At 45.3% G+C, this 27,027-nt stretch overlaps 1 protein-coding gene and 1 pseudogene across 12 annotated transcripts in view; both read right to left on the bottom strand.

Annotated features, from left to right (window-relative positions):
* Positions 1–27,027, bottom strand: part of LOC128345373 (C-type lectin domain family 12 member A-like) — a 75,096-nt gene that overhangs the window by 21,763 nt on the left and 26,306 nt on the right. The window contains exons 1-2 of one of the 12 annotated variants that reach the window (XM_053297238.1): positions 2,422–2,510; positions 1,511–1,664 (exon numbers count right to left, since the gene is read on the bottom strand). The exons of 9 other annotated variants lie outside the window; for them this stretch is intronic. In XM_053297238.1, coding sequence (XP_053153213.1) covers positions 1,511–1,631 — 121 coding nt within the window. In that variant the 5' untranslated portion in view covers positions 1,632–1,664; positions 2,422–2,510. Of the gene's footprint in view, positions 1–1,510; positions 1,665–2,421; positions 2,511–11,367; positions 11,591–12,656; positions 12,911–27,027 lie in introns of those variants that run through there. 2 more of the 12 variants (XM_053297239.1, XM_053297241.1) reach the window with 2 other exon arrangements.
* On the bottom strand, positions 13,139–14,552 carry LOC128345371 (olfactory receptor 10T2-like; annotated as a pseudogene).

The following is a 27,027-nucleotide window of genomic DNA, read 5'->3' as shown; positions in this document are numbered from 1 at the left end:
TTTTGGTCCTAGGGCCCACTTTCTTGATCTGAATCAATTCTGATTTGGATTTGGATTTGGATTAATTTGAATCCGAATCAAATCTGGGGTGATTTGGATGGGTCAGATTCGGATGCAAAAATGAATTGGGGGTGTAACGATTCAGATCCGAATCAAAACACCAAAAATCAAAATTGCACACCCCTGCTCTAGGGGAGTGTACATAAGACAATTTTAGTTCAAAGCCCCATTCATTTTCAGGACTTGATTTTATATTGGGCTTATTTGAGCTCTAGGCTGTTCAGCTCAGGATGCATAGATAATTCTTTGACCCACAGACAATGTTTTGTCACTAATAGCAAAGCATCATTTGGAGGCCCCACCATGGGTAAAACAAAGTTGGCAGCCAAAAGAAGGAGTGCTGCTCTTGCCAGTGGCAAATCTCCCCCTCACTCAGCTCAAAATGCCCCTCAATTTTATTGCCTACAGGTGGACCAGAGAAATGAGGGGGGGGGCATTTTATTCCTCAAATGACTGTAACATCTCCTGCACATTGTAATTCTGTCATACACGCACTAGTCTCTTTAGAAATAAGGAAATGACAAAGTTGTGAAATCAAAGCAGCACATGATGACAATTCAGGATTCTTGGCAGAATTGTGTCACTGCAGAGTAATATTTGTGCTAGAGGCTACAAACAGCCAATGTGTGCTGAACATCATGTTTTTATCATCCTTTTGTAAGAGCTAAGCTTGGCATGTGATTAGCTTTCTTGCCCACCTAAGAAGAACTCTGAATATTCTATCTACTACCACGTAATGGTGCAGCGGGGAAGTAACTTGCCTAGGGAGCAAGAGGTTGCTGGCTTGAATAGGAAGATTCTGAAAGGCATCATCTCATGCTGCAGATGGCAATGATACACCCCTCCTGTATTCTACCCAAAAAACCCACTGGCTCTTTGGTCTCCAGGAGTCAACACCGACTCAACGGCACAACTTTACCTCTACCACCATTACCTTTCTGACCCAAAGTTCCAATAAGCATAAGTACCGCAAAGACACTTGCCGTTTGCCTTGCAGCTTCTTCCAATTTGATTGTTTTAATACATTTATTCATACTGGAAATTTTAATTCACGTTTTTGTGCATGATTTCATTTGCTGCTGTTTTTGGAACCATATATATATATATCAGAAACACAAGATCTGTGATGAAAGAACATTAGGGGACTTTGAATCAAATCAGTAAAATGAAGCAATGAGAATATGGAGGGAGGGAGGAGAGGGCACCAGGAAAAATTGGTAAAGTTCATCAAAGCAAACCTCCCACTCACATTCCTAGACATTTCATATCCAGGATGGCACTTTCAGATGCGTAACCAGGGTGAGGCAGGCAGGGCACGTGCCCTAGGCACCAGCTGAAGGGGGCGCAAAATGCCTGCCATGCCATGCCCCCAAGCAACACAATTAAAAAAAAAAATTAAACCCCCCCAATTCAATCCCAGCAAGCGCCACCAGGTGGGCCCGCTGCTCACCACTGCCGCCGTACCACAGCCCGCACCCCCACACACTCATGCAGGGCGAGTCGCGAGATCTCTGAATCCTGGCGCTTGGCTCCGGTGGGTGGGCGTTCTCCCATTGGCTTGTGGAGAGCATGGGCGGCACCCCGGTGCCGGAATCAGCACATGCCTGCACGCACAAGACGGCCACGTGGGTAAGAGAGACAGAGACTAGGAGCTTGCTGTGGTCGGTACGTGCTATCAGTGTTTGTGTCCTCTCTGTAGGAAAACTTAACCTGCTGCTATGTCGCTGCTTTGAGTCTTCTTTCTCTTCCCCACCTCCCTCCAAGGAGCCCAGGGGGCATATATGCTCCTCTCCCTCACCCCATTATTGTTATTGGAACTGTCTTTTAGTCAGGGCGCAAAGTGGTGGCTTGCTCTTGGTCAGCTAGTGAACTTTATGAGTGGGAGAAGAGGATTTTCAGCTGTAGTCCATCCTCCTCCCCCCTGCCTCCCGTCCCTCCCTCCCTTCTGCTGCTGCCGCCGGGGCAGCTTTTGTGTTTCTTCAGGGCGGTGAGAGAAGGAGAAGCAGGCTGCGGGACTTCTACTTCTGAGTAAACAAGCACTGGCAGGGGCTGTATGGCTGCAACCCTGTGCACATTTCCTTGGAGCAACCCGCGGGGCTCAATGGGGCTTGCTTTTGAGTAGAAGTGCTCAGTCGGGCTGCACAAGGAATGGAGAAGTTAGTTGCTCTGTGCTTGCTCAAGGTGCCTTGCAACCTGAGAAAGAAAGTCCAGGGTCCTGTGCAAGTGGAGGGAGGGAGGAGGAGGAGGAAGCATTTGTGCTTTTGTTTTTTATTCTATTTGTCCTTGTGGAGGAGGGAAACCTCTCACCTCCTTCCCTTCAATCACCCCTGAGGGTTCCTCCTCCCTCCCCCGGACCCCGACCTCCTTTTTTTGATGGCAACATCGCTTCTCTCCCTCTCCCCCCTGTGTTTTTCTTCCACAGGGAGCCTCGGTCCCATCCCCTCTTCACTGCTGCTGCTGCTTTCCTGGCGCTTTCTCTCTGTCCTGAGGCAGGAACGAGTATAGAGCCCCTGGTGGCGCAGTGGTAAAACTGCCGCCCTGTAACAAGTTCGATCCTGACCAGGGGCTCAAGGTTGACTCAGCCTTCCATCCTTCCGAGGTCGGTAAAATGAGTACCCAGAATGTTGGGGGGCAATATGCTAAATCATTGTAAACCGCTTAGAGAGCTCCGGCTATAGAGCGGTATATAAATGTAAGTGCTATTGCTATTGCTATATACTGGCTGCAAGAAAATGAAGAGCAACCAACTTCTCCATTCCTTGTACAGCCCGACCGAGCACTTTTACTCAAACACAAGCCCCATTGAGCCCCGCGGGTTGCTCCAAGTAAATGTGCACAGGGTTGCAGCCCTGCCAGTGCTTGTTTACTTAGAAGTCCTTCTGGACTGAGTGCTTGCTCCCCAGTAAGTGTGTTCAGGCTTTCAGCGTGAGACACAGCAAAGTTTTACTGCTGCCTTCCAAAAGTGTCCCTCTTCTGACTGAGCCACCGACAAGCACATTTCAGTTTTTTGCCCGTTCCCTGGAGAGTTTTTAAATTCCAAAAGCAAAGTGGGTGGGGATGCAGAGAGATAATTTTCTCTTTCTCCTTTTGCTAAATGACTTCAACTAATAGCGTAGCCGTCTACTCTGAAACTGGAGACTAAATTGATATTTAGATATTGATAATTGAAGGGTTGTATTCTTTAACGGGCACTCTCTTTTTTAGTAAACTTTATACTTTATACAATCCATTAACAATCCTCTCTTCATTTCTCATATCATTTCCATGTTGCTTTTTCAAAAGTTTCCAGCATTGCTAGACTTGCTTCTTTGCTTGAGGTGGGCAGAAATGCAAATCTCTTTATGCAGATTCTGCAGGTAGAGTCTGAAAGGGCTTAGAGTGGGAAAAATATCAAAACACAAGAGTGACTAAACTTACACTGAAGTCTTTGCTCTCTGCTTAAGTATGTTTGTCAGCCACAAGTGAGGAGCATATTTCTAGATAACTCTGCAATGTTGTGGTGTGGAAGGTTTCATTTGTCAAATGAGCGATACACCACAGTTCTAGCTGCGCTCTCTCTCCCTCTCTCTCTCTCTCTCTCTCTCTCTAAGAACATAAGAACAGCCGTGCTGGATAAGGCTCAGGGCCCATCTAGTCCAGCATCCTGTTTCGCACAGTGGCCCACGAGATGCCGCTGGAAGCCACAGGCAGGAGTTGAGGGCATGCCCTCTCTCCTGCCATTACTCCCCTGCAACTGGTACTCAGAGGCACACCCTTGAGGCTGGAGGTGGCCCACAGCCCTCTGACTAGTAGCCACTGATAGACCTCTCCTCCATGAAGTCATCCAAACCCCTCTTAAAGCCATCCAGGTTGTTGGCCGTCACCACATCCTGTGGCAGAGAGTTCCACAAGTGGATCACGCATTGTGTGAAAATCTCTGAGATGTGATTGCAGCACATATGTATGGCTATAAATTATATACAGTAATTGCATTAAAAAACAACAAAAATTCCAAGGTCTCCCCCATCCTCCCTCAAAAAAACCCATTACCTTGTTTTTATTTTTACATCTTTATATTCTTGGAAATTTAGTTGTTTAAATATTGGCTTCTTTAGCGATAGAGAGGGGAGTGGATAAAGAATTATGCAGAATGTGTTAAGTTGTGTGTTGAAATATTTCTGCTAATGCATATTTGCATGAATATACTTGTTTTATATTATTACATTCTTGTGAGTTCAGTTGCTGTTTGTGCCCTCAAGAACCCACGAGTGCCATGTTGTGTATGTGTATAGGGGGGAAAGATGCTTGACTTCCCAGTATTGTCTACACTGATGGGCTGCAGCTTTCCCATGGTTTCAAACAGGAGTCTTTTCCACTCCTACCTGCAGTCTGGAGATGCCAGGGACTGAACCTGGGACATTCTCCATGCAAAACTGATGCTCTTCCCAGAGTGGTCCATTCCCCTAAGGGAATATCTTACTGTACTCATATGTATATATGTATGTCTATATGTATTTGATTTCTATACTGCCCTTCCAAAAATGGCTCAGGGCAGTTTACATTAGAGAGAGAGGCTACATTACATGTAGTCTCCTATTTGAATGCAAACCAGGGTGGACCCTGCTTAGCAAAGCGGACAATTCATGCTGGCTACCACAAAACCAGCTCTCCTCCTCCTTGAAAAGAGGCTTGGACAAATTCATGGAGGAAAGGTCTATCAATGGCTACTAGTCAGGTGGCTATAGGCCACCTCCAGCCTAAGAAGTAAGATGCCTCTGAATACCAGTTGCAGGGGAGCAGCAGCAAGAGAGGGGGCATGGGCTCACCTCTTGCCTGTGGGCTTCTCAGAGGCATTTGGTGGGCCACTGTGTGAAGCAGGATGCTAGACTAGATAGGCCTTGGGCCTTATCCAGCAGGGCTGTTCTTATGTCCTTATATTCTTCACTTGTAGCAGCTGGGTCAGTATCTGAGAGAGTGTTTGTTTCTGCCCTCTCCACAGGTATATTTGCCTTGGGACTTGCCAGAGGGGTGAGCTTTTGGTGCAAAACAAAGGACTGTCAGTTTTTGGCTCTCACCTGTGGTGTAAAGTCTGTAAGCAGTGGCAGTAAGATATCTTCAGAGTCCATCAGTAATTTTGAATTTTAGAAGTTGAAAACTTGGTGTTTTTTTTTAAAAGTAATGGTTTGGACAGGGGCGCAATTTCAGTCCTTGCCCTAGGTGCTATTTTCCCTAGATACACCTCTGGACACTATTCCTACATCCTGGACAGGACGTTGACTTATGGACTGTCCAGGCCAATTCTGAATATGTGGCAACCCTAGGTGGAACAAATGACAATTGTAGCTACTAAGTGTTATACCTGGTAAACATATTTTAAATGTCAGAAAATGCCTTCCTCTATGGCATATATTTTGTGGTATTTCAAGTCACAGGTGTTAAAATGAAGGCCCAAAGCCTTTCAGTGAATGATACTGCATGGATGTTTGGCACTTTGTGTTATGGGGAAAGGAGGGGCTACCCAAACTATTACAAAAGGTGGACAGACATCGCTACAGTGCAGACCTCCTTTCCTTCAATGCTTCTTTCCTACAATCCTATCCTCCTTTCAACAGTAATTCACTTATCCTGAAATGCATGTACATCTGACTGCTTCTCAGGAAAGCTATAAATGTGTTGTTTATGGCAGGAAGGAATAGCAGGACCCTATTACATATAGGACCGGTGGTTGACATGACTACCATGAAGTAAGTAAGATGGGAACCCGAGGTTCCCGAGGAGTGTGCGCTCCTGCAGGGCATGTTGTTTGAACCCACCAACCTCTGGTTCCTGTGCCAGTTCCTGACTTCTGCCCTATTTCCACCCAAGATTCTCTGCCCAGCTTCAAATGTCAGTGGCAAGTTGGGCAAAGAATCCTGGGCAGAAGTTGGGAACAGGTGGGGGAACTTGTTCTGAGAGGTAACATTGTGTATTTCGTATTTCCATTAGAGGTGTGATTTTCCAACTTTGCCTAGCTTGCCCAAATGCCTTGTCACACAGGGCTGTCACATGGATGAGAGCAAAAACTTGTTGCTTGCTGCCTTAGCAGGCAGAACTAGATCTAGTTGGCTTAAGTTACAAGATAGAAATTGGCTGAATATGGAAAGAAACTCTTAATGGTACAAACAATTCAACAATGAAACAAATTATCTAGGAGAACAACGGGCTCTCCCTCACTGGAGGTCTTTAAGCAAAGGCTGGCCAGCCAACCATCTGTTGTGGAGGCTCTAGATCTGGGTTTCCTTTATGAAGCACAGAGTTGGACTGGATGGTCTTCTAGGCCCCTTAGAAGTCCAAGATTTTACTTCATGTGATCCACCTTGTTTTATAGCTGCTTCCCTCATAAACACAAGAAGAACTTCATTTATGATCAATGATCAGATACACACACAAAAGTCAAACACCCACCAAATCAGTAAGTATAATAATGGTAGCAAGATCAAATTACATCTCGTCGGTGGTCCTTTGTCTGATTTTCATGGCTGTCAAACAAAAGTTGGCTACCTTTTGGGTAATATCTACACACTCACCAGAGATAAGAAAACGTGTGTAATAAGACCCATCCCTACCTGGCCTATTCAATAACAAGGGTGTAATCAACCTGGCATAGAAGGAACAGTACAAAATAACATGTTGTATTGTCTCAAGCATTCCTTCACCACAAGGACAGATCCTATTGGCTTGAGGTGTTTTATTATACCTGCCAAAAGGTACTGCCGAGGGGAGCACATAAAATCTGGCTCTGAAGAATGCTTTATGTAATTTGAAGAAGGTAAGTAATGATAGATATTTTGCTGGAGAATAGCTGATATTTACATAATACTCTCAACTGAGATCATACTGAGATCCTTTTGGTGTTCTACATCCTCTAGTCCATGCCTGCTCAACTTAGGCCCCCCAGCTGTTTTTGAACTACAACTCCCATAATCCTCAGTCACTGTGACCAATAGCCAGGGATTATGGGAACTGTAGGCCAACATCTGCAGGAGGGCCGAAGTTGAGCAGCCCTGCTCTAGTCTCTGCGCAAATACCCTCTGGGCCTGGACAAAGCCCAAGGACAACAGGTACTCAGGGGACAGTCCATAGGACAAGCATTTGTCCCTAAGCACCATCTCTCATCCCAGTTTATAATTGTCAGTGGGCACCAGAGGGGCCAAACCCACAGGGCACAATTTGAGCTTCAGCCAATAGTTGCCCATCAGCTTCCATACTCTTGCCTCCACTCTTAGAATCCCTGACTCCAACCACAAACTTACATTGGACACACATCTAGGTGCACGAAGAATTGCCCTCAAAAATCTGGTTGGACAGTCTCCATCTCCTTATGTTTGATGTAAATTCCTAGTTGTGCGCCATACAAAATTTGGGCCAACTTGGCCTCAAATGGCTTCAGGGCAGCTAGTACCAATTCCCCTCCTTTGCCATAGAAGAATCTTAATATAACTGTGGAGCTCCTCTGAGCTGACTGCATGGTACTGCAGATGTGGGGCTTCCAAGAGCCCATAGCACTAAGAACTATCCCCAAATATCTAAAGCATTACACCTGTTTGATTTTGTTACCCCCAACTGACCACTTGATTATCTGATGTCCTTTGGTGAATATCAGAACTTTTGTTTTCTGGTAATTAACCTCCAGCTAATTTCCAAACAATACTGTGAGACGCTCCTAAGAGCCCTTTTCAGGCCAATTGGTGTGTGCGAAATTACTGCAGTATTGTCCACATAAAGCAAAAGGGGAACGTGGATACCTGCCAAAATTGGAGCATGAAACAATGGCTTATCCAGGCTAGTGGCCAATGAGGAAATGTAAAAATTGAAAAGAGAGGGGGCCAGGATACACCCCTGTCTGACTCCCTTCTTCACAGATATTGCATTAGATAACAACCCCTGAGGGTTACATCTTACTCATAAGTTATCAGAGTACAACTTCTGAATAAGTAAAAGCAACTTCTGAATAAGTAAAAGTCTGTCTATATTGGTTGCTTTGTTTCCCCCCCATAAAATCGACCTAAAAATTGAACCAAACGCAAACCTAAAGTCCACAAATGCCACATAAAGAGCGGACTTGGATCTATCAGAATATTCCGCTACTAAATACTGCAGCACCAACACTTGATCAACTGTAGAGTGCCTTTCTCTAAAGCCAGCTTGTACCTTGCCAAGAAAGTACTCTGTTTCTAACCACTCCTAAAATTTCCAAAGGAGGTGTCTTGCGTACAATCTGCTTACTACACTTAGCATACTCATTGGGTGATAATTGGCTGGGTTATCCTTGTTGCCACTTTTGTATAGAGGGACTATGATGTCATTCCCCCCACCCCAGTCATTGGAGACATGTATTCTGCAGTCCATGTGGGTGAATAATGGGGCCAAAACTGGAATCCACCATTCTAAATTTGCCTTGATTGCCTCTGGTAAAACACAATCGCTTCTGAGGTCTTACATATCTTCAGTGCATCTATTAAGGATTTTATTTCAGGCAGGGGCGGAGCCACCATTGGGACAATGGGTTCAAAGAACCTGGACCGTGCCCAATAAGGGGCCGCGGCCCCGACCCCCCCCCCCCCCGCATCTGACATCTGATGGTGCTGGTTTAGCTCCCGAGCAGGGGCCGCACAGCCTCCATTCAAGAGTTAAATGGCCACTGCATTCACGGTGCGGCCAGGAGCGGCTCTTCCCTGCCTTTAAGGCAGGGAAGAGCCGCTCCTGGCTGCACTGCAAATGCAGCGCCAGCCTAGGTAGCTCCTGCAGGGGTCATGCCAGAATCTTATAGCGGAGTTCTGAAACTGATCAGCCCATATGCGGACTGCCACCACTATAGGAAAAAATTCTAGGAAGGTCAGGTCCCTGGTAATACCCATGACCTCCCACTGCTTAGGCCACCCAGCCACACACCAGCACCTCCTAAAAAACACGCCAAACCTAAAGCCACCCGCAGCGTCAGACTGCACTTGAAGCTCAGCCTCTAGCAGCATCATATCCCACCAAAATGACACCCCGTTATATGAGCCAAGAAAGGTTGTCCACAGTTCCAAATCTGCCCTCATAGCTGCAGTAACCCAAATGCAGAAATGCAGCTCCCTAATCCCTTTCATCGCATCTATAAGGCACTGCAGGAAAGCCTGACCAGGTGCCACCACTCGATAACCAAAATTAAGATGGCCTGCCAGGTAACCTTCCAAACCTGCGAACACTTAGCCAAAAGGGCCCTTAAAGACACCAACTTCTCCTCCAGAAGCTCAGAGCACCCCACCCTAGTATCTAACTCAATACTCAGGAAGGTGAACCTAGTAGCAGGCCTTTCAGTCTTTGCATGGGCCAAGGAAACCTCCAACTCAGTACACAACCCAATGTTGATAGATACCCTCCTTTCCTGAAAAAAGAAAATCATCTAAAAAATGAACAGAAGAACTAAGTCCCATCCTGCACCTCACTGCCCATTCCAACATGGAAAGTTGTTCCCTCAAACACAGAGCAGGACACGGAACATCCCAAAGGAAGGGCCTGGTTGATGTAATATTGCCCTTGAAAACAAAAACCCAATAGGTCAAAGTCGGCAGGGTGCACATGAAAGAGGCGGAAGGCCGATTCTATGTCACACTTGGCTAATAATGCACCCCTCCCACAAGAGTAGACCATGTGCACAGCTTCATCAAATGCTGTATACCTCACTGAGCAAAGCTCCTGGGGTATCTCATCATTCACAGAAGCACCCCGAGGGAAGGATAGATGGTGAATCAACCTGAACTCCCCAAGGTCTTCTTGGGTACCTAACCACGCCCAGGGGAGACACTCTCAATATGGATAGAGGCAACTCGGGAAATTTATTTATTTATTTATTCATTCATTCATTCATTTATTTGAGACATTTAATATACTACCCACTCCGAAGGCAGTGCACAAAAAGATGCAAACAGGCAACATTAAAAATTACATTCTAAATTAAAAACTAAAATAACTACCAAAGGACAGAAAAATAAACAACAGGGCAAAAGCCTGGCGAAAAAGAAAAGTCTTCAATAGCGATCTGAAGATTGGTAAGGAAGGGGCTAGCCAGATCTGTAGGGGGATGTAACTGGATGAGAGAGGCGGGTCTGTAGGTGGGCAGGCGCCAGGTCTTGCAAGGCTTTGAAGGTCAGAACAGGACCTTACATTGAGCTCGGAAGCGAATAGGAAATGGACCCAAGACCTAGCCAAGTGTTACTTCCTTCCAAATTTTCCTGACCACCACCTCTTCCATGCCCTGCACTGATCTTAAGTTTCATGCTGACCTATGTTACCTAGGGGGAAGAGCACGGGATGCGAAACCCAAAAGTAAAACCATGCAACAGATAAGATGCCCTGTCCTGCAGCAAATACTTGCACAACAGGCAGACCAGCACTGGGATCTTAATTGGGCTGGGTCCCTTTTCCATTACCTCCACCCTTCTTGTTGCCTGATTGCTGTTCCCTGAAGCCCCCTCTGAACCCTTTGGCACAAGAGGAACTGCTCCCTGAGTGTTGTCCCCCACAGAACCCACAGTTGTGTCAGAATCTACAAGGTGAGCAAGAGCCCTTGGTGGGCTGCACCTGCAACACCACCCCCATGTAAATCATGAAAGTGAACAGCCAATTCGCCCAATTATGCATGATAGGCTTCCGTCTAGACTTTTCCAGATCCCTATTCTCCTCCCCTTATTTGACTACTGGTTCTAGTTCTCTGAAGAGAAGGTGGAACACATCAATGAATTTGTCCCTCCATATCCATTCCTTAACTGCAGGTAAAAGATGATCCCACAAGGGCAGAGACATCTCTCCAGGCAGGCAATGTTTCTGTGAAACATTTCAACACACAACATATTCCTGTGGAGGAATAAGCAGCCTATCCCACCAACTGGAGAATCTATGGAGATTCTGTGTGGAGAATCATGTGGAGAATGTGTGGAGAATCATGCCCTGCTGCTACCATGAGACACCCATCTCCCTGAAAATTACAAGTTTAACTGCTGCTACCAGGTAGACATTTAGGCTTTAGCTGACTCAACAACAACAGCCTTTCAAACCTCTGTGGCCAAAAACAAACTTTAGTAGAGTAGTGGGGTCTATAGGCATGGGGTGGAGTAAATAGAAGCTACAATTTTGCTATAAACAAGTACTTTTACTTTGCAATTAGTTCAATTTAAATTTAAAGTTGTTACACAAGTTTAATACAAAAAACAATAACCATCAACCAAAAAAACATAGGGAATAAACAAAATGTGGGCATAAAAGCATCTATTAACCTGACTCTAACCTAACTTCCTTGAAGAATACCTTTAGCAACTATGGCTTGTCCTTCTCTTGACCTGGTCACAGTACAGGCCTAGGGTTCAATCCAGCCTGGTTATTCTGTGATTTCAGCTCTTGTTACAGCCACAGCACTGATTCTCCCAGCCTGGGCTAGCAATTCTTCAGCTTTGACTGGCCTCACATTCTCCACTTTGACTGGACCCAGTTCATTCAGCTCACCAAGATGTACTTCTTCAATCTCTGAGGCTATTCACATGTGTGTGCAAAACTGGGCTAAAGGAGCCCAGCCTGGTTTTGCACACGCATGTGAAGCGCCAGGATCATGTCCGATCCCGGCAACACCACAGTGGCAAACCCGCTTGTGGGGCCTCCCCTCAAAATGGGGTTAGGAGACTGAGCACTCTCCTAACTCCATTCTGCCAATCGTGTGTCAGCTGGCTGGCAGACTTGGGGGGAGGCAAGAGGGATCCCAATAATGCATCACACACTCATTAACGCATTATTGTCACTCGCCCAGGGGGAAAGAGCTCCTCGTCTGCAGGGAAGGTACGTCTAACCTGCCTTCCCTGCAGTCCACTCTGGAGCCCTTCTCACTGCTCGTGAGAAGAAGCTCACTGAGTCCCCAGCTGTGTCTTCAGAGAGACTCTCCTTCTCTCTCTTTTCCAAAACTGCACACTGCCTTTTCCCAGGACTCTCCAACTTTGACTCATTCTCTGCAAAAACAGCCTTCCAGGGGCGTATCTACCATTAGGCAAGGGGAGGCAGCTGCCTGGGGCCCCCCACGTTTCGAGGGCCCCCCCCGAGGCAAGTCACATGTGAAGTGTGTGTGTGTGCATCAGAGAGGGGCCCATTTTAAAATTTTGTCTCTGGGCCCACTCCAGCCTCGTTACGCCCCTGCAGCCTTCTATATATACATAATTTTCTCCAACAGTTTTTTAAACAACCCAGTCAGTGTAACACAAAGTTCCCTCCATTTTCCAAAAAGGTCTTCCCTGCAAAACCAAACTGTCAAACTGACATCCTAAATGTGAAACTAAAATACAGCAGGCATGAACTCTTGGCCCTGCCTGCATTCTTTGCAACATAGGGACTTTGCAAGCATTTTATACATACTATTTACAATAAAAAGGGTTTTAGGAATATCAATGCAATAATAATACAATGCATCTACAAGGGCTTATTTACAAAACCCAAGAGGTCTAGGCCTCATTCCTCCACAATTCCGATCCCAAATATTTATTTCCCCACTTTTCCCTTTGTCTCTAAAGCCAAGGTCACATTTGGCTGCCCAGCACAGGTCACAATAAGCACACCTGGTGCAGTGCTGGCCGGCAGTGCGGTGACCACACCATCCGAGACAGACAAAAGAGGATTTGGGAGCCCCCTGGGGGTGTGGAGGCCTTGGACCTTGGCCTGGAAGTCTAGAGGTAAGAGCACCTATGTAGGAGAAAGAGAGGGGACTAAATACAGCACTCTATGTCATCCCTCTCAAGCAACTGATTGGTAGATATCAGGTTCTTAAAATGGGCTCCACTTGTGCAGCTCTAGCACTGATTGTGAGGAGAGCTTCATAGTCTTCTCAAACCATTTCATGTATTTATTTATTTATTTATTTATTTATTTAACAGGAAATTAGAAATTATTTTTAAAGTTAAAATAAACAAATGAATATTGAATATTGCAAATGAATATTGAATATCCAGATAAGTAGGCAGATAATTAAAAATTACTTTAAAATTATATTTGGTCCATATAGCTACAATATTAATTGCGCACCATACTTCCTCTTCATGGGATAACATTGCTTCCTTCCCTATAACACAGCATTGGGCAAGATGGGTGCATTTCCAGAGGTCCATTAATACTACTTCTCTATCAGATCCTCTTGCTACATATTCTTCTGCCTATGGATTTCTTGAGTGCTATTTGGACATCTTTGTTTTTCAGGCTGTAAACCAGGGGGTTCAGCAAGGGTGTCACCATTGTGTAAGAGACAGCTATCAATGTGTCCTCGTCCAGAGTATATCTGGATTTGGGCCTTAGATAGATAATGGAAGCACATCCAAAGAGCACAACCACCACAATAAGAAGAGAGGCACATGTTGAAAAGTGCACAACCACCACAATAAGAAGAGAGGCACATGTTGAAAAGGCTTTCCGCTTCCCATCTGCTGTGGGGATTTTCAAGATTGTGTTCAAGATTAAAATATACGAGAGAAGAATCAGTAGGGATGAGCAAAATACCACCAAAAAACAAATAACAAAAATCACAACTTCCCCTATATAGTTTCTGGCACAGCATAGCTCAAGCAAAGGGGCTAAATCACAGAAGAAATGGTTTATTTTATTTGGTCCACAGAAAGGCAATGTAAATATGATTATTGTCTCTGTTGTGGAAAAAAGAAATCCATCTGTTGCTGAAAAACAAACCACTTTGGTACAGAGTCTTTGGTTCATTAGAACGTGGTAATGTAAAGGTTTGCATATGAACACATATCGGTCATAGCCCATCACTGCCAGAAGCATGCAATTTGAGCACCCAAAGCCTAGGAAAATACACATCTGAGTAGCACAGCCAAAGAATGAAATAGTCTTATTTCTCTTACAAGATTTGCAAGCATATTAGGGATAATGGTGAGTGTGTAACAGATTTCCGAAAATGAGAGAATGGAGAGGAAGAAATACATGGGGTGTGTGAAGCCTGTGGTCAACCCTTATTGTAGTGATGATGATGATATTTCCAGCCAAAGTGACCATGTACATGAGGGAGAACACCACAAAAAGCACAATCCGCAGATATGGGAAGCTGGAAAATCCAGTTAGAATGAATTCCATCACCACAGTTTGCTTCTCTGTTTCCATTTGTGTGAAATCTGGGGGAGAAACATTAAAATGTCACAAACTGCAAGAGTGCAAACTAATTGACAACATATACAAAAATATTTGGAAAACATTACACACATGGAAAGCATTCCTTGCAACTCAGCAAGGCATTACAGCTGGTATATACATTTCTATAGAACATTCCTATATCTATTTCTAAAGAAATAAGATATCCACAGTGAGAAAACAATTGGCACAGTTAATGACCTCACATTGAATTTCTGTTAACATGGCTTAACATGGCATCTTCTTGAAGGAGGTTCTGCTGCTAATGGTTGCCCTGAGGACTTCTATGCCTTACTAGGTGGTGAAGGAGTACAGAGACCTGGCCTTCATGGGCAACTAGGAGCTGTTATAAGAAAGTGAATGACGTGAGCTAAAGGAGACTTCAGTAGCACTACAACAGGAATGCACAGCTCAAATGCCCTGGTGGGCCACAAGCACCTATGACTTGGTGTGTGGGGGCCAAGCACATTAACTCACATAAAAATTATCTACATCGTAATGTAAACTATTATTAGTTACTTGTGGATCTCTGCATCATGATGGGACTCACAATTTTAACCAAGATTAGTGACCAGAAAATCAGCCCTGTCCCTGCTCAGTCAATGGGGCCCCTGAACTGCATGCCAACCCCAGGACGGAGTCTGGGGGTAAGGCGAGGGGGATGTGGGATGGTGTCCATGGGCTGTGGCTATGGTGGGAGAGGCCAACTGCACTGAGCTGCAGCTGCTTGTCAGCAGAATAGGCTAAGAGATCTTCATGGCTCCTGCTGTTGCTGTAAGATATTCTTATGCCTTGTTTTGCAGGCCAACAAAACAGTTCCTGCAGGCTGGATCCAACTCCTGGGCCTTATTTAGTTAGTTAGTTAGTTAGTTAGTTAGTACATCTGTATACCTCCCCATACAAAAAAGTCCCTGGGCGGTTCACAGTATAAAGAAATGTGTGTACACAAGGCCTGCACCACAAGGTATTTGAGATTCTGCCGAATACATTTTTTCTCTTGAAACAAACAGAAATTAGGGCACACTAGAGAAAACACCAGTTAAATAAAGTTTTCTTGAGGAGTCTTCCTTAAAAATACTTTCCCCCATTTTACCTTTCCTACCTAGTTGACAATTCAATACAGTGTTGCAAAACCTATCCTCAATATATCCAACCATCTTCTAATCAGTCAATTCATTAAGCACAGGCTGTCTATTCAGACTTGCAGGATCTCTCTGAGGTCTCAGGCCGAGGCCTTTTCCAAATGGGCCACCCAAGATCCTTTTAATGGGAAATGGCAGAAACTGAACCCCAGTCCTTCTACACTCTCTGTCGCTTGGCAAAGTATAGCATTTATGCCTAAGTTTAAAAAAAAAACAATCTGATAAGAATATGGTTAATTTAAAATGTTTTTAAAGCTTAAAGTGCTGTAGAGCATTTGGATGCTTGAGCATTTGTGATTAGAATAAAACATTGAAAGATCTCAAAATATATTGATCAATTATGGATTGAGCAGAAGTGTATAAAGCAGAAAGCTTACATGAAGGCAGACTGTAGGATAGCTGTTCAAAATGACAGTAATTTGCCAAAATATATTTCTTTTTATAGGAGTTGTTTCCAGCATGGAACAATGTAAACAAGTTTCTAAATCTCACAGGATATTGTCTCTGTGGCATTCCAAAGGTTAAAATAAATCAACCATTGCATCATCAGTGGGAGCTGTTAACATCTAGAAATGCATCTAACAGATATGTCTGGGAAAAGCTATATCCAAGGGAATAAATGCACAACTATTCTGACCAATCATGCTGTATCAGAGAAGTCTATGCACATGCGCGCGCACACACACACACACACACACACACATTCATTGAATTGGTGGGGGAAGTGGGACTGTGCCCATTGGCCATCGCCCATACCAATGTGCTTACTGGTCAAGCCCCCCCGGACTTTGTTATGCAATCAAGAACCCTGATTACCCAATATTCAAGATTTCATGGAGGACCTCTATGTGCAAATAGTTGTACATGCACAAAACCCCTTTCAGATTAATGCTGAATGTGAGGCCAAAGGGGGCATGGCCAGTAAATATGATCCACTTCCCTCATGTACATTCAGTTTGGAAACAAGACTGTTAATTCAGAACTGCAATATCTGAAGAGAAATTAAAATGAGGCACAGGCAGAGCAATGTGCATTTCTGTGGGTGTATGTGTGTGCGCGCACATCTCTGTGTGTGTGTGTGTGGGGGGGGAATTTGTCTCATATGCTTGATTTTTGAACAAGAAATAACTGTATATTTTTCATTAACATGCTTAATACTTCTTTTAAACAAGTCCTATTGATTTTGATGCAATCAAAAGTTCTTTTTCCCACCCAGTTCCATCACTGACAGATGAAAGTGAGCCAAGTGAGCCTCTTTATATATTATAATAAAGAAAGACACTTTGAGGTATGTGAAAAGTGCTTTCCCTTCAGGTAACCACAGAGATACCGCAGTGGAGGAAATGGAGCCACTTGCTCCCTTCATGTGACACGGATGGCCAGATTAAAATGGCAAGTGGCCTCCACCCAGCTCATGAGAGATCTGACTGGGTAACACAATGTCCAATTCTCTCAGTACCCTCAATTCTCTGAATGTGGGCTAAATGAAGAGAGATATGAAGATGAAGATATAATATTAGGAAATATAGATATAATATTAGATGGGAGAAAAGGTTGGTGACCACGAAGAGCTGAGCAGAGCAGATGAGAGCTGAGAGAAAAAATAATCACAGAACAACAGAACTCATAGATAGAAAGGAACTTTTTAATGACAGGGACTGTGGAGGAATGAGGCCTAGACCTCTTGGTTTTTTGTAAAACAAACCCTTGAATTGTAAATGAATTGCATTGGTATTCCCCAACCTCTTCTTCTAAATAAGCCTTTGCATTATTTGCACTACCCCTGCTAATTGGGCAAAGAGGCACCTTTTTAACGTGGTGATTCTCTTTATTGAGCATGGGGAGAGCAACTGGCCCTGTCCAGCTCCAGCACAGCATCCATCCAGTGGCTGTTGCTAGTGTCTGCCTTACGTTTCTTTTTAGATTGTGAGCCCTTTGGGGACAGGGAGCCATCTTATTTATTTATTATTTCTCTGTGTAAACCGCTTTGGAAACTTCTGTTGAAAAGCAATATATAAATTCTTCTTGTTGTTGCATTGTTGTATTAATATTCATAAAACCTCTTCATTATTGTATTCTGTGCTCAAAGTCCCTAGGTATGAAAAAACTAGCAGGGTCAAACAGTTCATGCCTGTTTTTTTCAGTTTCACATTTAGAATGTCAGTTTGACAATTTGATTTTGGAGGGAAGAGTTGCAAAAGATCAGTTTGTAGGAGAGAAGTCAAGAAGCCATCAACAGGAGAGTCCTGGGAAAAGTCAGCAGAGGGGCCTCTCTGAAGACACAGTTGGAGAATCAGAGTTGGAGAGCTGGAATCACACAAGAGCTAGGCTGGATTTAGCCCCAGGCTTGTGCTGTGACCAGGATACAAGACTGCACAGCAGAGGCGTAACTAGGGAAAACGGCACCTAGGGCAAGCACTGAAATTGCCCCCCCCGCTGCTCCCCCCAACATACATCAGACTGACACACACAGTAGGGAGGGGAGAAATCTTCTGTGATAGGGAGTTCCACAGAGTTGGCACCACCACTGAAAAGGCCTTCTCACATGTCACCACCAAACAGCCCTCATAGAGTAAGGCAACATTTGAGAGGCCCTTCCCAGGTTATTTTAGGAGGCAGGCAAACTTCCATGGGAGCAGGGACACAATCCCTAAGCAGTTCTGGACTTCAAAGATAATGATCAACATATTGAATCATACCCATAAATGAAATGGAAACCAGTGCAACTGAACATTAGTATCATATAGATGATACTTCTCTTTTTGGAATTAGTCACTGGAGAAGAGATTTATGTTGAGCTACAAAGATCAGAATTCATGTACGCTCAAGCCCCAGTCACATGTTATGTTCAACACTCATACGAGTGTGCAGTATGCACAGGTACAGATCTGTGCACAGGTACAGTGTTTCACATGTTATGTTTAATGCAGGTATAGCAGTACACTTCCTATCTGTATCGTGCATTCGAGGGGCCTGCCCAAGGTTCACTTTAAAAATGAACCCAGGTACAGTCATTCACACAAAAACATGTATGAATGTTCAGATATCTGTACACATGTACAACATAATGTCTGAATGGTTTTCCATTTTTGGAGATTCACATATGGTGAAAAGTTGGTCTTCACCATGAATTAGAAGAAAATTTTGTTCTTCATCAGTTCATGACTGTTTCTTCCACAAGCTAAGTTTCCCCTGCATTTCCTAAAGTACAATTATTTCATTTTAAAATAACACTTAATAGTCTTCCAGTACAGTGGGAATCAAGCATTCGTCCACCCTAATGAGGGCTGTATATCTCTTTCCTCCCGAACCTGAGGAAATGTCTGTGCAAAAGGACATTAGCCAGCTAACTTTACCATTGAGCTGTCACCTTTGTTCCTGATAGAGCACTTGTTTCTTTAATAGCCATATAACAGGCTGAAATTCAACAGATGCCATCCTATCACTGTGTGTCTGCAGGAAAAGAAACAGAATCACTGCCAGGAAAAGGGTGGCAGCTATAGCCAGTTGAGTGGAAATTCATCCAAATCTGGATGGTAATTGTTTTCCAGAACCAGTTTTCATTTGAGACATGGTAGTCATATATGCATTAATTAAAAATAACTGAGAATGCTATGCTTCCCATTATGATGCAATTAATTGCCCAAAGAAGCAGAAATATAATCAGTTGCATGCATTTATGTATGTCTAGTTTCTGTAATGAAGGACTGGAGAAATGGGGGACTGGGATGGTCTATGCATCAGCAAATCTCTGAGTGCATCTACTACCTTGTTCGTTTTTTGCTTTGTATACTTCAAGATCTCTTTAAAGGGGGCCTTTTGCAGCCAGCCATCCCCTACTGACTACAAATTAGCAATAGCACTTAGCACTTACATTTATATACCGCTCTATAGCCGGAGCTCTCTAAGCGGTTTACAATGATTTAGCATATTGCCCCCAACATTCTGGGTACTCATTTTACCGACCTCGGAAGGATGGAAGGCTGAGTCAACCTTGAGCCCCTGGTCAGGATCGAACTTGTAACCTTCTGCTTACAGGGCGGCAGTTTTACCACTGCGCCACCAGGGGCTCATATTATCAGTTACCTGATTGCTGCAATGGGGGAGGGAAAGGAAATGGAAGGCAAGGGGGTGACCCCAGCACTGCAGGGCTGGCCAGACTCCCATGGCTCCTGTCTGCCTGTATTTGCATAAACAGCTGTCTCAGACCCTTCCCTCGGGAATAACAAAGCCACCAGGTTGGTATGGCTTCCTGTGATCTCGAGCATTTCTAAGCCCCAGGGAAAGTAGCATTTAGTAGGAAGGGATCAGTTGGCATCCATATTAATTCTGGGCAACTGAGCAAGAGTGGCTAGCAAGATGATTGCCCTGCACAGTTGATGAGGCTTTTGTTTTGGGGGGAGTGGAGCAGGAAGCAGGAAAAGGGATTTTTGCGTGTCCCACCCCCCATCTACCATTGATACTCGTGTGTGTGTGTGTGTGTGTGTGTGTGTAAAAGGGTGGGGTTTTTTTGAACACCGGTTTCTCCCATTTCAAACCCCCCCCCCCGTTTTTCGTTTGCAAAAGGAGGAGAAATGCGCTTGATTCATTCGTTGAAAAATACACCAAAAAAACTCCCCTCCAAGGTGTGGGGTCCATTCTCTTTCTCACCTCATCCTTCACTGCCATATCGGTTTTCTCAACCATAAAGAACCTTTTATTGCAGGTTCCGTGACGGGGGGGGGGGAGTCATTGAGGGGTAGGTCTTGCACTTTTATAAACAAGCCTAAATCGGAATAAACGTTCTGACTCGGGGGGGGGGATACCCTCCTTTCTTATAAATGGAAACCCGAAGGCACAGCGAAACAGCTTCCCCCCCCCGCTCCCCACAAACCTGGAGAGCCCTTTAGAGCGTCGCAATGATCCGGCTCAGACGCAAAGAGAGGGAAGGAAGGAGGCAGCGCGCAGTACAGGGGTGTGGCTGGGGTTTGTTGAGTCTGCACTGGAGTGGGGGGGGGCGAAGGCTCTTGCTCTAATGAGACTAAATAAAAACAAGCTCGCTGGAGGCTTCGCAGCGAGTGGTGGAGGAAACAGGCTGCGGGGCGGGGGGTCAGGTTGGAAAGGCAAAGATTGATAATCCAGTGACCTACTTTTTGGACAATCGGCCCCAAATCAGTTGCTGGAGCTCAAAGAGACCGCAGAGGGAGCTGCAGGAGCGAAGCGTTAGAGCAAAATGGGGGAAAAAAAGCAAGAGTTGGGGAAAGGCAGAGGCGTAACTAGGGGCTGCCCGGCTGTGCTGGCCGCCGCGGCTTCATCGAGGAGGAAAGGAACACACCCCCCCTGCTTCTCCGCCGGCACCCCGGAGCGGGGCTAGTGAGGCTGGGCAGATTTGATTTCACAAAAGACAACACACACCTATGGTTAAAAATTGTTTGTCCTCTTGCTTGTCCGCCACTGGCCAAATCCTTCCTCCGCTCTGCAGTCCACTCCTTGCCCGACGCACCGCACGAGACAAAGTGCACGTGCAGGTGGCGAGCTCTCCTCCCAGGCCAGACACGCATGCACGGCGTGTCCTCCTCCGTCCCGACGCATGCGCGACTGGTGGTGGGGCGGGGACTCATCAGAGACTCGGAGACCAGACTATGAAGACGCTGTGGCGCCCAGAGCTGAGCAATGGTGGGGCACCGGGACCGGGGGAGGGGGACTGCTCCTTGCGGACTTCTGTGCAAAAAAAAAAAAAAAAATCACAAAAAATAATTTTTTTTGGCAAAGGCAGGGGATCGCCGGGGGCATTTTTGGGCGCCCCCTGCCAAGTGCCGCCCAGGGCACGTGCCCTGCCTGCCCCCCCTATCGTTATGCCCCTGCTGCACAGCCAGTCAGTTGATGAGAAGAGAGTAAATGCAGAAGACTGTGTAGAGACCAGTTTAGTATGCGTTAGTGGATGGATTGCCCCAACCTTTTATTTTTTTCTTGTATTGCTCTTATGGTAAATGTTTTGTGTTCACATTTTTGCTGCGTAAAGAACTCCCAAAGATAATGTTTTAATTGCACAATCCCCCCACCCAATTAAATGTTTTTATTACTATTAAAAATCAGAAACTTCTTTAGTTGTCTCCACCCCACAGCTAAAAGCATTTGCACTGTACTGAGTTTTGTTTTGGGTATTTTTTGCAAACATGTAAGGGCTGTTGTTGTAGACCCAGCATAGAAAAGAAAAGTCTACTTGGTGGCAGCTGTTAAAGAATTGATATCACAGGGCTGGTGAGATCTGTAATTCCTCCACACGTGATATCACAAAGTTGGGATAGGCAGCTATTCCTCCTCAGGGACTAACTGCTATTGTAGTGAGTAACTAACATTGAAGCTGTTCTCATGAGCAGTCAAAACTGCCTCCCAAGTGGCAAACCTGGCTAAGAAGCCGGGCTCTTAAATGAGGTTAAGGGAGCGAGTGCTAACTTAACCCCACTCAGTTGACTGTGGGGCTATTCACATGCGTGTGCAAAACTGGGCTAAGGGAGCCCGGCCTGGTTTTGCACACAAATGTGGATTGCTGAGATCAGGCCTGATCCTGGCAGCTACATGGCGGCAAACCTGCCTAAGTATCTTCCCTTCTAAATGAGGCTAGGGGAGCGAGTGCTCCCTTAACCCCATTTTTGTGACCATATGTCAGCCACAGCTGCTTGCAGCCATGACTGGCACACTCAGGGAGGGAGGAGGATCCCTTACGCGGTACATTATTGGAGCTCCAGTGTTGGGAACCAGGCCTGATTTGTATACTAAATCTGCTTATGAGCTAGCATACAAAATTAGGCCTGTTTCATCAGTGTCACAAAGTGACCAGTTCTTTTATACGGTGACCATGTAGGATCTGGATGCAAGGAAGAAAGGAGATCAAAGCAATCCTAAATGATTCAATGGGCTTTATTGAGTATAAAAGAATAACAACATCAATCTAACTGAGCAGAAAACAGAACAATCTATCAGTGTTACTAACAATATTTCAACCCTAGCCAGCAACAACATTCACCCAGTGTTCCTAACTAACATATGTATGTATATTAAATCTTCCTAGAGCCTAACAGAATTCAGATACAGACGGAAAAAGAGGGGAGTAAGGAAGGCTGAGGGCTGGCATGGTTTGGGGAGATCAGGAATTAGTAGAGGGAAGAGAGGGGGAAGGAGAAGAAGGGGAAAGGATTGGGGGGGGTCCAAGGCTTGTGGGGTGGCATATTACCAGGGTCAGAGGCTTGAGCGCGGTGTGGCCTTCAGCTGTAGGAGAGAGGCTGTGGCTGGATGGAAACAGGAGCTCGAGAGTGATGATCAAGTGGGCAGTTTGCTCAGAGCAAGGCTGAGAATGAGAGCACCATGGCTGGGGAAGTCTTGATTTCTCACTGCGCAGCCGAAGTCAGACAGTTCCTGTCCATGGACAGAGTTCCTGCTGGTTGCCCCGCGGCTTAGCAGCAAACTCTGGGATGGCTCTTGAGCAAGTATGCTGGTTAGGCAAGATTTCTAGTAGGCAAAAAGCTGCTAGTAGGCAAAAGACTGCTAGCTCTCTGTCCAGTAAGCCTCATTCTTTATAGTTGTATCTTCCTTTGAGCCCCATAGAGTCTACTCAAAATATACTCATCCTTCCTGGGTCCCCAGAAAGGTGACAACTTCCTGTTACCTTCTGGATATTGTCTTTGAGATCTGAAGCCCATCTTCTGTAAGCTGTAAACTTAGAAAGGGAGGGGGGACATTGCCCAAAGCAAATCTGCATCTCTGAGTTGCAAATGGGCACCTTTTCTTGTCCCAGATTTGCCAGCCTGGTCCCAGAAGGTGTAAAAGGGTGTTAGTACAAGGATTAAATCTTCAGGTGTTTTCCTAGAGTGGGCTTTCTATAGACAGCAACTGAGTATCCCCTTTGGGCATAGCAGAGCAATCATTGACAAAGATTAATCTAGACACTTCTTCCAGACATTATCTGATAATGGGTTAGATTTTAACATTTGGATTGTTCTGGCCTGGCTTTTGTGCTTCTTCGAGTACCCATTTCACAATACAATGCTGGATAACCTCTTCCTTCACAGAGCAGTTGAGACCTGGGTGTCAGTTCACCCTGAGTCCAGGGGCATTTAATTCATTTCTTAATAAAAAGGAACCAGACACAGGCCTGAATTCCACATACTTCTGGGTTGGTATCTCTGGGTCTAATGTTGGGGAGGGAGGTGTCCCTAACACCAGGGGTGGGGCAACATGCAGTGGCACATCCCGGCACCCCACCTGCAGCAGGAACGGCCACTTGTCTGGGCAGGTGATCCGCCCTCCCAGGGAAGGAATGGAGATTGTCTGTGGGGAAGGCAGGTTAAACCTGCCTTCCCCATAGACTGCGTTGGAGTTCTTCTCACTGATTGTGAGAAGAGCTCCTATGTGTCAACACTGGCTGCTTTCAGCCGGCTCTGAAACACTGACAGGCACCCACCCAATGCTGGGGGGTTCCCACAATGCATTGTGGGATTTCCGGGAGCCAGGATGACACATCGTGACCCTGCACCTCTGTGCTGCCCACGGCAGCCCTGGATCATCTGGACACGGGAACTCCAGGTTGCTCATCTGCGAGGAAGGCAAGCTTCTGCTGCCTTTCCCGCTGCCCACCCTCAACCCTCTCTCTCAGTCGTGAGATAGGGCTCATTGTTGCAGTGTAACCCCCACCACAGTGGTTTGGGGATGGGTTCATACGTGTTTTCTGGTTATTCATTGTTATAATCGTCAATTGCTTGCATTAATTGTTAAAAGAGCTGGGCCAAATTTGTCTGATAGGGTGAGTGAGAGGCATGCCTATTGGACCCCCTAAACTTCTGAGCCTTGATAAAGGCGGGCAGGGCCAGGCTCAGAAGGCAATGTGAAGATACCTTGTGGGGTAGGAGTTTTATTTTCATCTGGCATCTCCCCCACCCCACCCCTGAATCCCCTTCTGGTTTGGGAGAGGAACTTTGGCTGCAGCTGGGATTTTATCAATCCTCTCTTCTGACTGCTACCTGTTGCTTTCTTGCCTTAATTGCTAAAAAAAATCCTGCAGCTGGGCCAAGTTTGCCTGATAGGGTGAGTGAGAGGCACGCCTTTTGGATTCTGTAAATTTCTGGCCCTCCATCAAGGTGGGCAGCACCCGGGGTGTAGCTGCTGGCATGGCCTGCTTGGGGGAGGGTTACCTGCAGGCAGCTGCCAAAGACGACCACCAAAGGGGGCCAGCCTTTGGCAGTGGCTTTTGGAGATGGGACTTAGGCCTGGAGCATACCTTGTGTCTGTTTCCTAAAGGAAAGAGTCCTGCTTACCACAGTGCTGCTGTTGCCAAACACATTGTTGGGACTAGTGCAGGTATGTGTCTTGGGAAACAAGAGATGGGGAAAGAGGGAGTGACTCTGGCACAGCTATTCCAATGATGGCATTGTTAGGTCAACAGGTCACTACAGGGGAAGGAAACAAGAAACCTGATAGATGTTCCTCTTTCCAGCTAGCCTTCCAGCTCTTTGACCTTGGGGGGCAGTGCCTATCACCCACAGAATTTCTCCTTGCTACTTTGTAATGCCAGGTTGCTCCAAAATAAATCTGAGATCATTCATGACCTGATTATGGATGAAGGAGTCAACCTGGTGTGTAGTACAGAGACTGAACAGGAGCCGCTAGTGATCCGTTCTGGTCTCAGCTTCTCCTGGTGGGATATTCTGTGGTGGAGAAGGTGAGAGGATGTGGATGGGGAGGTGGTGTGGCTGTGGTCTACAAGAATACCATCTCACTTACCAGGATCCCTGTCAGGAAACTGGCCTATGTTGAATACGTGTACCTAAGCCTTGAGAGAGGGCTAGTACTTTCCCCCGCTCCCCTTGGACTGAATTTTTGAACTTTTGATCACCTGCTGTACTGTTTTAATGACTTTTTTGCAGATAAAATCTCTCTTATTCAGTTTGAACTGGATTCCACATTTATTGTAGAGTCTACTAGGGAGGTGTCCAGCAACTCCTCTTACGGAATCAGATTGGATCACTTTCAGTTTGTGATTTCTGAGGATGTGAACAAACTGCTTTGGACTGTACATCCTACTACCTGTTCTCTTGACCTTGCCCAACTTGGCTCATTTCATCTTCCAGTAGCACTATCAGAGAGGGTCTGCTACATATTATAAATGCTTCTCTGAGGGAGGGCAAGATACCTCCTTGCTTTAAGGAGGCTATTATTAGACAATTTTTCTTTCTTTGTTTTGAACGTCCCCTGAAGTGAAGTAAGTTTATTGTGGTCACAGAGCAGATTAACAATTAATAATAATTAATAGTATTAATAAGAAAATTCAAGAAATTTCAAAGTTTGCAAAATCACAAACCGTTCAAATTACTAATATAGTCTTTATGAGTCCATTGAGTCCCTGGTGGCGCAGTGGTAAAATTGCCGCCCTGTAACCAGAAGGTTACAAGTTCGATCCTGACCAGGGGCTCAAGGTTGACTCAGCCTTCCATCCTTCCGAGGTCGGTAAAATGAGTACCCAGAATGTTGGGGGGCAATATGCTAAATCATTGTAAACCGCTTAGAGAGCTTTCAGCTATAGAGCGGTATATAAATGTAAGTGCTATAAATGTAAGTGCTATTATGGAGCTTCGACGGCAGGAAACAGAACTTTGCCACATTATCTGAAATTACAGGTTTAAAACTGGTCAGCATAATTTCCAAATAAAATTGGTCTGTGTGACCAGGATAAATGGCTAAAATAGGAGCAATAAATTTGTCAGAAAGCTCCTAAATTTTGGTACCAAGATCTGGTCTAAATATTCAGCCGGTTTATAGTTAAAAGTTTGAGAATCTAAGTATATTCCCTTGGGTAGCCATGCGGACTCCGCCTGCAAATCTATATCTCAGAGCAATTGCTTTACAAAGCAAAGCGTCTGCTCTAATCCTTGCCCAATCCGAGCTTCTTGAGACGTGCCCAAATGATGCAATTTTAATTTCAGAGCTGATTTCCATTTGGAAATGAAACTGTCTGATAACACTAAAGGGGCAAGGCCAGCCGGAAAGAAGACCAGGCAACCATAATTTAATTATGCAAAACCATACTTTTGCTTTCAGAGTGGTGACCCCTGCTTCCCTACGAAGGACAGCATTTGCTGTACCGCTGGGTACTTCAATCAATCAATCACTCAATTGGGTACTTGAAAAATAGCCCTCAGGAATTTAGTTTGTTCTGTTATAAGCTGAGAGAAGTTTTCCAGAGGACCAATCTGCACCCCATAAAGAATTTGGGGATATATCTTGGCATTCAACAATTTTATAGCCGCTGGTACGAAAAAGGCACCCCTGAAGTAACAGAAGGACTTAATCACATTTGCCGTCTGTTGAGCACCTTGGGAAATATAATCAAGATGGGCTTTACGTGTTCCAGTTTGGTGGAATACCACCCCCAAATACTTAAAAACCTTAACCTGTTCAATACTATGCCTGTTTATTGTCCCTTTAAATATTTTGGGGTGCTTTGAAAACACCATTATCTTAGTCTTAGAATAATTGATCTCTAAAGCCTCCTTCTCAGTATACTTACCTAAGGAAGTTAAAGCACGACTGAGACCTATCCTGGTTTGAGATAAAAGGGCAATATCATCCGCATAGAGCAATAACGAAACATGTCTGCCAACAAGTTTGGGGGGTGCAAATC

Source organism: Hemicordylus capensis, chromosome 2 (assembly GCF_027244095.1).
Source record: "Hemicordylus capensis ecotype Gifberg chromosome 2, rHemCap1.1.pri, whole genome shotgun sequence".
NCBI lineage: Eukaryota > Metazoa > Chordata > Lepidosauria > Squamata > Cordylidae > Hemicordylus > Hemicordylus capensis.
Note: the sequence above shows the minus strand (reverse complement) of the source record. Positions and strands in the feature narration are given on the sequence as shown.